The following is an 11817-nucleotide window of genomic DNA, read 5'->3' as shown; positions in this document are numbered from 1 at the left end:
TCACATGTTTGCACTTTAAACTTATAGCTCTGCTCCTTTTAAGCATAGCACCCAGAAAAAAAAAATGCAAAAATGGAAATATCAGTAACACCTTTGTGCACACATACTTTTCATATATGATGCTTCTAAGTTATATGAACACAACATTTAAGATGTTCATGCTCCAATGTTTTGTTCTCTCTCTATATATATGACTTTTTTTTTTTTTTTTATTTATAAAACGCAAAACTTGTATATAATATTTTCTAGGTATCTAAGATAGGGTAGAATTTTAAAATTTGAAGTTTCTGAAAGTTGTATGAAAATAAAGTGGTAACTAGATATTTAGAAAATTTCTGCAAAGAAAAAAGTGACATACATAAAACGTGATTAGAAAAAAGTATAAAATATTAAAGTAATGCTTAGATTTTAGTTTGAGAAAGCAAACAAAAAATTGTAATTTCAAATAATTCAATACATTGTTATAAAATTTTATAGAAATAAATGTAACTATATATATAAATCTCAAGTCCCTTTATGTGGCATCGTTCAAATTTTAAATTAGTAAGTACGAGCATGAATTTAATTTTTTTTTGAAATAAAATTTACATTTTTGAAAATTATTTAAAAACTACTATGCTCTGTCCAAGTTATGTGATACACTTTCCTTTTTAGTCTGTCAAAAAAAGAATGATTTTTTGTATATTTAGAAAAAATCTAACTCAAAACATTTTTCTTTTAACTTAATGAAATAATTTACAGCTACACAAATATTTATGACTTATTTTAAGTCACAAGTTTCCAAAGTCTTTCATTTATTTTTTAAACTCATACCTAATCAAATCATATCACATAAATTAAAATATTTTGAGACAAAATTTTAAATTAAAGCAACACTTATTTTAAAACGGAAATAGTTTAGAACATTCCAGAAAGTTAAAAAGTGTCATGCATCAATTGTGACCAGAAAAAGTACAAAATATTAAAGCTATGCTTGGACTTTAGTTTGATAAAACAAAATAAAAATTTAAAATTAAATAGTTTAATACATTTTAATTTATAGAAAAAGAAAAAAAAAATATAACTGTATAAAACGTTGCAACACAGCACTATCACTCCTCCTCATTTTCTCTACTCACAGAGATAGCTTCCATTTTCCGCTAAAAAAGCCACCATGGATAACAACAACAACAACAACAACAACCAATCTCCGACTGACCCCGCCGCCGCCGCCACACAAACCGCCACATACCCGCCGCAAACACCATTTCACCATCTCCTTCAACAACAACAACAACAACTCCACATGTTCTGGAATTACCAACGTCAAGAAATCGAACAAGTCAACGATTTCAAGAACCACCAACTCCCTTTAGCCCGTATAAAAAAAATCATGAAAGCTGATGAAGATGTACGTATGATTTCAGCTGAAGCACCAATTCTCTTCGCTAAAGCATGTGAGCTTTTCATTCTCGAACTCACGATTCGCTCTTGGTTACACGCTGAGGAAAACAAACGTCGAACCTTACAGAAGAATGATATCGCTGCTGCGATTACTCGTACTGATATATTTGATTTTCTTGTTGATATTGTACCTAGGGATGAGATTAAGGATGAAGGTGTTGGTGTTGTTGGGCTTGGGCCTGGAATGGTGGGCCCAAATACTGCTAGTGGTGTGCCGTATTATTATCCACCATTGGGCCCACCAGGTGGGATGATGATGGGTAGGCCTGCAGGTGTGGTGCCAGGGGTAGATCCGTCAATGTATGCGCCGTCACAGGCGTGGCAATCTGTATGGCAGACCACAGAGGATAATTCATATGCTAGTGGTGGTGGTAGCAGTGGACAACAGGGTAACCTTGATGGTCAAGGGTAAGTTTGTCATTTTGTGTTTATGTTGTTTGTTACTACCTTCAGATCTGGATAAGTTAGGGTTTGAAACATAAGTGGATGTTTGTTTGTTTGGACATAAAAAGTTGTGAAGTTTGGAAAAAATTGTAGTAGTAGTATTTGTGTGTTAAGTTGAAAATGGTATAATTTGGAAATTGGAGTTGTGGTTGGATATGAATAAAAATTTGAATTGTTTTTTGAATTTTTATGAGTGATTTGGAGTGGAAATTGTGAAAACAACTGTATGGAGTTTTTCATTTTTTTTGGAAATTGGAGTTGTGTTTGCATATGAATAAAAATTGGAATTGTTTTTGAATTGTTGTGAGTGATTTGGAGTGGAATTTGTGAAAACAAACTTTTTGGAGTTTTTCGTGAAAATTCAAACTTTTTCTAGAAAATTGATTATGTTTTTCCGGAATAAAATTCTGGAAAAAAAAAGTGAAAATTATCCATGGGAAGTTTGGGAAATTGCCCTGTTAATTTTCTTCCTCTATGCTTCCATCTATTAGATTCAAACTGATTAAATATTGGAGGAAATTAGCACAAATGGAGCGGTGGATATTCAGCATGTTTTGTTAAAACTGGAATCACGGAGTATTGGAATGAAATGTGCTTAAAAGATGATGCTGAACACAATTCGTTTGGGATTGAGTGCAGTTGTTGTTGCCTTCTTTTATTTTCAAAACAATAAATTTAGGGCAATCAGTACCAAATTCAAGCAACTGTCTGATGAAATTCATGCAATCTCTAGTTGTTGTGCTGCTTGTGATATGGTGGTAGATGTTTAAATAGTTACTTATAGCTTCCTTAATCATGTGCTTTTTCTTTGCATATTGTGGGAAATGATTTGACATATTAATTGTAGGTAACTTCATAAGTAAAAGACATTAATTGTAGTATCAGTATTTAGATTAACAGATATTATCTCACACATTTCCTTTGATACTCTTGGCTATGTAAAACAGTCCTGACTGATTGTCATGATGAAGACATCTGGTTTGCTGTAAATGGTAATGGATAGGTAGGTTAGTTGCATTCTGGAACCAAATTGCATGCGTGACAGATGTTCTTCCAATCAAATTGATGAAGCACGAGATTTACATGTTCGATATTTTCCATGTACAACTATTTTTCCTTTTCCTTTTGTCGTTATCTTCTGGTTGGGAATAGTGTTCAACAGTGATCTGTCTTGTCCGTGCTATGCCTACCTCCATCAAGGTCTCATAATTCTGAAAAACTAATATCTGATTGACTGGACTGAGTTGAAAGAGTATAATAAACCTTTGTACTTCTCTCACAGCCCTTTATGTGGTTGTTTGCGAGGATGTAATACTTGGTTAAGTTGTTAATGCATATTGAACACGTGGCCATAAGGTTAAATGGAATTAAATTTAGTTCAGTATATCTCATTAGAGGCTTCCTAAGATTTATAATAGAAGATTTTAAAACCAAATTTTAGGACCTAAGATAGTTCAATTTGGTTTTGTTTGAGAAGTTCAGGTGATGTGTATATGCAAAATGAGAAATCAGAAGAAGAACCATACATGTATTAACAGATAATATTTGCTGATTTGCATGTTATCAGCAATTTGCTGATCAACAACTTTCTTCTAGGATGTGGGCCATCCCTATTTCCTCAAAACGTGTCAGTAGGATCCTCGCATTTCAAAGGAAAGTGGAACAAAAGGGAAAAACTCACCCCTATTTTGGATAATTTAAGGGTGTTTAAAATCTGAATTTGAATTCCCTTTCAAAATCAGCTGCTATCTTAACTAAAGCCAGAAAAAACTTATATCTAAAATTTTAAAGGCAGCAAGTATGATTATTATAGATCATCTTTGAAACCTGGTCCAGATTGGACAGGCTGTGGTCTGATTGTTAAGATCGGCAATTGATCTGAATTTGAGCTCAGACTAAAGGTATTCTGAATTTGTGTTATTGCTTACATCCCTACCATTTACTCAGATTACCCAATTTCGTTTGAACGACCGATGACTTGTAACATTTTGTAACAGTCAATATGCATATAGACCACTTCGATATCACCATTCGAGAAATTATTAGATGTTCTAACTTCTCAGGCTTAGATGCATCACATTAATTACCTTCAACAACGACCTTATGTCCAGTTCTAATTTACGATCAAAATGTTTAGTCCTTGTTTACACACCAAGAAAAGAGATTACATGTGCTGTGATAAGTAATAATGATACGAGGAAGTAAAAAGCTGGCCCAGGAATAACCTTTTTTGATAATTTTTGACAGTGAAGGTTAGAAACAAAACAGTTTCTCAAAGCAAGTTAAGCTTATTTTGTTACGATTTGTAAGTAACTATCTAGTTTTTGTTCTGAGAAAAAAGATGTTAAAAAGATTAACCAATGTATAAGTAAAAAGATCAGCATGAAGAGTTGGGGATCTAGAGCAGGTCTTTCTTGTATATCTCTTGTTTAGAGACAGTTAGGCCCATGACTTGTAAGTTTTTACTTGTGACTTGGTCATTTTCACATGGATTTGGAAAGTTCAGAAACTTTGGATGGTCAATAGAAAGTGTAGATTTCCTAGAATCTATTTTAGATTAATTAAGATTAGATTTGATGATCTGGGGATCCAAATCTAAACTTGTCTATACCTATCAGTCCAAATTTCCAATCACACTAGTGTTCAATTAAAAACACCTTTATTAGACTTGAAATTATCCGTTACTAAACTTGAGCCAATATACTTTTCTTCTTGAAATATAACAGCTTCCATTCTTCTGTCTTTGGTAATCCCTAGTTGAATTCATTTGCTTTTTACCAAAACTGGTCATTTTTTCATGTATCCACACCTTGCCTCTAGTTTGATTAATGTATGATGAGAAAATTTGTTGTGCAAGGAGGGATAAGATGAGAAATGGGGATATCCGAGACAAAGTGGGCATGTGAAGAGAAGAGACCTAGATGCCCCCACTTGGGTGTGAGAGGTTGGATATATTGGTACGAGGAAAGGTAGAGGTAGGCCGAAGAAATATTTGTTTTTTTTTGGGGGGGGGGAGATGATTAGACAGGACATGGCGTAGCTTCAACTTACGGAGGACATGACCTTAGATAAGAGGGAATGGAAGTCGCATATTAGGGTAGAAGGTTAGTAGTAAGTTGAGCGTTGTCTAGTTTTTTTTTTCTTGGCAGGATTAGGCTTGGTGGTAGTTTGGTGCACCGTGTGTGTCGTGGTATTAGCCTTATTCATGTAGTTTCTTGCTTTTGATGTCTTTTGATGTCTATTTCGCTGTTGTTACTATTCTCTTATCTGAATGCTCTGTCCTGCGTTCTTATTAGTTGCCTTGTCTTCTTCACTGCCGCATTTCCATTTCCATTTCCATAACCACTTTGTTCTGCGATACTTGAGCTGAGGGTCTTTCGGTAACAACCACTCTACCTCCATGAGGTAGGGGTAAGGTCTGTGTACGCTCTATCCTCCTCAGAACCCACTTTGTGGGATTATACTGGGTATGTTGTTGTTGTTGTATGACTCTTATTCATAAATCAAATGACTTCATTCATTCTTGGCATATCCTAGTTTCATATCATGGTGGCATCTTTTAGTTTTAATGACATGTTGCCTACACTTTAAGGGGTACCTGCAGGTGAACACCAAGGTTGATGTGGTCGCAGAATTGGCTTTCAGTTCACACTATCCTCTGTTGTAGATTGTAGTTTCTCAATATGATTTGAATTTATTGGCATAGCAACAACAAATTTAATGTCTTGGGTATTCATCATTTATCGTTTCTTAGTAAGATTCCAACTTCAGGATCTAAAGACCCTCTTATCCATATTGTTCAACCATCAAACCTTAGTTCTAAATTTCTCCGTGTTCCTTTGCTGCAGTTAAGAGATCTCGTTTGCTGCTGATGTGGAGGCTTAACAGCACAAGTGCAACTAATGGTTACAGAAGGGAAATTTAGTTTCTTCTCTCAAATGTGAATTTACCTTATTGCTACTGTCCATGCATACCGGTTTTAACTGTAATGACTTGGATCTTTTTGTCTGTATAAAACTTGACTCTTTTGTTCCTGGATTTTACTCATTAAAATCCTTTTCTGGTTGCTAGTTTCCATTGCCATATGCTGATATAGCTGCGTTCACATGTAGCTGTATTGGTTCCTAATTACTTTATCTTTTTCGGAACTTTTAGTTCTTGAATAGTGTATATTGTTTTCTTATTTTCGTGAAGATAACAAAAGCTGGTAATATGCCTACATATGTCAAGATTTTTGTTCTTTCTAATCAGTTAGTTCATACGATTTATTTGCCACAATGATGGCCACTCAAAGTAGGTGCACCAGAGTCTATTAATCTGTGAAAAACATGGAATATAGAAGACGGTCTAGGTATATTGGAGAGTGTGCATGTCATACGCTCCAATTCATCAACATTATTTACTTTTATATTATTGCTACGTCGAAACAAAAATGAGAAGCCTGTGTAATTTAAGCTGCAATACTTTAGAAGGCAGAATATTAACAAATGCGCCTTCATATAATCCTTGAACACCTTTTATTTGTCAACTTTGATAGCCCTCGAGTGATGTTCCCAAGTCCCAAAAGATGTAGCTTCAGTGAAACTATCTACATAAAAACATTGAGGTGTTAACACTTCTTTTCTTTCTTTGGATATACCATCGAATTCAGATGCTTGAATTTGATTTTTAAAGAGTTCGTTATTACCTTCACACCTAAAATGGAATTTGGTTTCTCTGCTACGAAGTTCGCTGTATCTCTATAGGAAAGAGATATAAGAAAGAGATATAATCACCCCGGCAAAAAACATATTATCTGGAAGAAACCTGAATTTCGAACTTTTTCTTCTCCATTTTTGCTGAAGTTCAGAGCCATTATTCTCATGAATGTTTTTCCATTGCAGCCTAATTCGACCTAGTATTGGCCCAAATTGGGACCAAGATGGATAAAACATCTTTCATGACATGATTGGATCAACCCGTTCGAGGCATTTCTCTTCTATCATACTAGATAGGAACGCCCGTGCTGTGTACGGGGCCCAATACTACAACTTACATGTTTAAGCTTACCAAAACAAAGCGTGATAATTTGAAGAGGTACATGACTTTTTAATAACTTGGAAAATAATGATGGCAGTAGATACAAAGCATAATGAAACAAAAGTATTAGTCAATTCAATTAGCAGAAGGAAACAAAAGTAATAGTCATTTCAATTAGTTCATCTATAAGGGTAGAGAACATCCTTGATCACTGCTTGATTGGTTGACTCTCATATAGGGTACTATTACAACTGATTTTGAAGATTCTTCCTTATTTTTTTTTTTAATACTTTCTTCTAAACAACCTTATTGTTGTTTTGCGCTTCAAGATCCATTTCTTTTCCATCTTCAAGATCCAACCTTCAATGAAAAAGTTGATATTGTAACATGTTAGCCCATGAAAACATTTGATAAACATTGTGATTCATATAATATAGGTGTCGGATCCTGTAAGAACACTCACCTGTAGAAAAAAGGATGAGGGTTTTACTTTTGAGCTGCTAAGTCATAGTAGATGTGTAAGTTTTGACATCATTGACTTTCATCAACTTAAGCCTCCAGGGTCCAGCATGGATTTTGAATGGGCTATTAGCTTCTCGATCAAGTCAATTTCTTTATGAAAAATTCGATCATTTGGCCTGCGCGATCAAATTGGCTCTACTACCTGTGTATCCTATACCTGGTGCCATTGATCTATCAAAGGGAAGATAGAAGAAGAGTACCGCCTGTCAAGACTCATGATTCTGTTTAAGCTGAAATCCAGATGACGCTTCCTGTTAAGATCAAGATGCCATAGTGACAAACAAATTAGTAACTATTTTAACAGAAATGCTAATCACCAAATTGCTGAATTTTACCCTCTATTGTAGTACATAACTTCTTCAGCATAACGTACTACAGGGAAATCATAATCAAATTATAAAAGGAAAAAGAAAGAAAACAAAGTGAATATTTAGTTTAGTTTCCCTTTTTAGTGCATGATGCATTTGAGCCTTACATTTTTCAGTTAAAACATGTTAATGTAAGAGCTCATGTCTCTGTTTGCGGACAAATAAATAATTTTACCAAGCGTCATTTATGAGCAATGTGAATCATGAATTTAGTTGCAGGTGTATGTGCTTAAGCTGGTGAAAATAGTCAACTAGGAGAATTGCATATGCAGGCCACCAGTTGAATATTGTTACATTAGGTGCGGGTGGCCAATTGCATCTATTGGTCCTTTTAGAAATGGCCCTGTTTCCTTTTGATATGTTCGCAAGCACAGTATGCAAGCCCAAATGTTAATAGAATAAAAATATCTTTATGAATATAAGAATATTCTAACGGAATATGAAAGGATAGAGTCGAATACAATGATCATGGCTTAAATCTTTTATTAACTATTGAATTTCAGTAAATTTTAGGTGCTAAAAGCTTTTGACTCTTTGACCAACTACATATGCTACTTTATATCTTTGTGAATGAGTAAGAGAATTTGGAGTTGATTTTTGGTCTGTTTATGTAAATTTTTTTGTTACAACATGTCATCCGGAGGATCCTTTATCAGTTAGACCCTTTATCAGTACTAACTAAAGTCATCAAGAACCTTTTAGGCACCATTTAATACTAAATGGAAAAACATTGTATTCTCAAAAAAAAAATCTTGTTTTAAGGCTTAGGGTAGTTCATGGTAATTGTTTTTAACTACTTCGAGTCTATGAAAACAAATGCTTAGACCAAATGTGTCTAGGGTTCGAGCGATAAAAAGACAGAACATGTTATTCTGAAATTTGATAATTGTGCACCAGCTAATTATCTGTTGATTTCTATCCCCATGAGACGCATCACGCATAAACCCATCAAAATAAATAAAATTTTCACTTTAAGTAAAAGCGAGCACGACTTATTTATCCCAAAGGTAAAATAACTTTACTCCACCTGGGAATCAAAAGAAACATAAAGATTGAAGAAAATTCCAACACTTTTGATATATCAATTACCATAACAATAACATACACACATTAAACCAAAAGTAAAAGCAGGGTATGAGCATCCAAATGGGATATAAAGAAATAGAGAAAGAAAGATTGATAAAAGCTTTTTACCTGAGAATTAAGAGCATTGGATTAGACACACTGTATATATCTTGTCAATGGTGGCACACTCTGTATCTGACTCCAGCCTTTTGCCTTCTTTTGCTTCATGCGTTGCCTGATTCTAGACAACCATGTTCTCCACAAATTGACTCTACTTATCTGTACAATAAAATGAGAAATCCCACATAAATTTGAAATGGAAAAAAAATGAAAACTCAATTTGCAACAAAAAGCACCTTCAGAAAAGTGGAAAACATGTTTATTTGTTTCAGGCATATTGTCGAACACCCTTGGTGGATAAATTGCGCAAATTGATACCCACTAAAATTCAGTAACAATCAATATTGGGTACACTAAAAGAAATATATGTATTTATTCTAAAAGTTTCATTTGCAGCAGGTGTTCATCCTCCAATAACGAAATAATCAACCAAATATGTATTCTGATACATGCACCCAAGTATATATTCCCAATTCCAAACACGCATACACACAAGTGGTAAAATATAACGACATGCATATAAGAAACTCAACCAAAAAAAAATCAAAATAAGAGGAAAACGATCACATAGTTTATCAAAATCCCACCACCAAGAATTGGGTGCAAAAAAATAATAAAATAAAGAAACCCATGAAAACTTACATGTTCAAGAGAGGAGGAAAATAAGGAACAAATGGAGAAATTTTGAAATCAGAACAATGGCTGGATACAAAAGCAACTCTGAATTGGCATATTAGGAATAGGCTTGGAAGGAGCTGTCAATTTTATGTAAGGACACGTGCAAGTAGTGAAAGCTCTAAAGGGCATATAGGGAATTATATGAAAAGATAAGGGGTGGTAAAGTAATGAAACATTGAAAGGTTTTTCCAATACATCAGAAGGTACAATTGTTTGAGCACCTGTTCGACCCTTTACTCTCATTTTACTACCTAATATAAGAGGGAATGGGCTCTTTTGGTCGTCCTCACAGGGATGAAATTTGGATATGGCAAATAATTTCGATCTTTGATGTCACACGTGGCTGTTGCAGCAGCAATTGGCTTTACTCTTTGGTCCTTTTCTGAATAATGAATAGTACTACTCCTGCGTGGGTCCATTGTAATTGTTGTGCATTGTATTTTGTTCAAGGATTTCTTCTTGGCCTTTACGTACATTAGGAGCCCGTTTGGATTGGCTTATACTAGCTGAAATAAGAGAAATATGTTCAAAAAATGTTTTCTGAAATTCAATTTATTTTTTTCGCTTTATGTTCATAAGATAAACTAAGCTAACGTCCAATTATTTTTTTGAGCTTATTTTAAGACAAAATGACTTTAAGTCTCTGGCCACCAAAAACACTCAAAAGTTTCGAAAACAAATTTTATAAGCCAACTTATAAGCCAATCCAAACGGGCTCTAGATTTCTTTCTCTGGTGCATATTATATTTTTCAATCTGATACATATTATACGGTGGTTTAAATATTTATATTTAATTCAGAATAAGTAATTCTTATATAAGCAAAAAGATACTAATTTTTTTCTTTTTCAAATTTACTCTTATTTTAATAAGTGGCATTTTACATAATCAAGAAATCATATTACACAGGTACTATTTAATTAAGAGTAATTAAGCAAAAATACATCTTACATTCTACGAATAAGTGAATTTCTTAGCAAATATGCCCAAATAAAAATACCACATAATATGGATCGGAGGAAGTACCTTTTAGATTATTATTTTCTCATAGATTTTGGTAAATTTAGACAACTTTGTAGCCATATTTTTCCCAACTTAAACATTTATTAGGTCTTACTTTACATTTATATATGTTCCACGTCGTATGTTCTTCTCCATATTTTTTCTCTATCTATTTGTTTTAAACCTCCTGAATCTTACTTCCTTAGTGAGCTCATATGTGCTTAGCTTCGTTCTAGAATTTTTCAGTAATTTCAATTTTTTCTTTATTAATGAACTTGAATTATTATTTACTAATATATTTATAAGTTCATTAGGTTAATTTGTGTAAAGACTCTAAATTAAGATTATAAATATTAACATAAACTTGAAATTATTGAAAAGTTTATAGTGTTGTTTAGATAATTCTTGAAAATGAAATTATGAATTTACTAACACATGTGAACATAAAATACATTATTATAACCTTATATGAATTCAAGATAAGCATAAATAAGTTTGAAATAAACAATTTCATTAACGTGAGAGTTGAAATGCTAAAAGAGTAAAATAAAAATTTCCTTTTATATACAGGAAACATATGTCCTGCCCTTTCTGGGAGCTTAGTCCACTAAACTGCTTTTTCTTATACTGAAAGCATATATGCTTATTTGGAATTTTAATTATTATATGAGATTGTTACTTTATGTGTTTTTGAAGGGTATATCTTATCTGCCACTAACTTCTTCATGTACCTTATTTTAGGTTTTTCTTTAAAGAACATCAAAATATACTCTTTTATGGGTCTAATAAAAGAATTAATACATAGTATTTGAAATCACTTAGGATATTTTTCATGGATAAGTGCTATTTTAGAAAATATATATTTCAGTTCTGGTTTTGGTTTGAACTTTAATTCCTTTGCATCTACGAGTTATGTTTTATAAGACACTTCGTAGAATTTATATGTCTTTCCGAAATTCATAAAAATATGAAAATATTTTCTCAATGTATGATCTTCACCAAGTTGTTAATTACCATACTTTGTCATGTTAGTTTATTGGATATCGAATCACTTGTGTCCCTTTGGAATTTGCTAATTTTCCTACTTTACTTTCTTCCCCAAAAGTAATTTTTTCTCTAAAATTATCTTATTATATGACGTCGACGTTTAATTTTTC

General features: G+C 33.2%; 2 protein-coding genes across 2 annotated transcripts in view; both read left to right on the top strand.

The window, feature by feature from the left end:
- The first annotated feature begins 1096 nt into the window (after window positions 1-1096).
- On the top strand, window positions 1097-5957 carry LOC132052486 (nuclear transcription factor Y subunit C-4-like). Its single transcript, XM_059444051.1, has 2 exons — window positions 1097-1851; window positions 5736-5957. The coding sequence occupies exons 1-2, from the start codon at window positions 1154-1156 to the stop codon at window positions 5737-5739; spliced, it is 702 nt and encodes a 233-aa protein (XP_059300034.1). The 5' UTR covers window positions 1097-1153; the 3' UTR covers window positions 5740-5957.
- Window positions 5958-6214: 257 nt separating this feature from the next.
- The window catches only part of LOC132052483 (glyceraldehyde-3-phosphate dehydrogenase, cytosolic), an 80110-nt gene continuing 74507 nt past the window's right edge, over window positions 6215-11817 (top strand). The window contains exon 1 of the mRNA XM_059444048.1: window positions 6215-6219. Coding sequence (XP_059300031.1) covers window positions 6216-6219 — 4 coding nt within the window. The 5' untranslated portion in view covers window position 6215. The remainder of the gene's footprint in view (window positions 6220-11817) is intronic.

The sequence above is a fragment of the Lycium ferocissimum genome, chromosome 4 (genome assembly GCF_029784015.1).
Source record: "Lycium ferocissimum isolate CSIRO_LF1 chromosome 4, AGI_CSIRO_Lferr_CH_V1, whole genome shotgun sequence".
NCBI classification, from domain to species: Eukaryota; Viridiplantae; Streptophyta; class Magnoliopsida; order Solanales; family Solanaceae; genus Lycium; species Lycium ferocissimum.
Note: the sequence above shows the minus strand (reverse complement) of the source record. Positions and strands in the feature narration are given on the sequence as shown.

Coding starts and splice junctions, on each gene's coding strand:
- LOC132052486 (XM_059444051.1), top strand. CDS start 1,154: ATGGATAACAACAACAACAACAACAACAACCAATCTCCGACTGACCCC.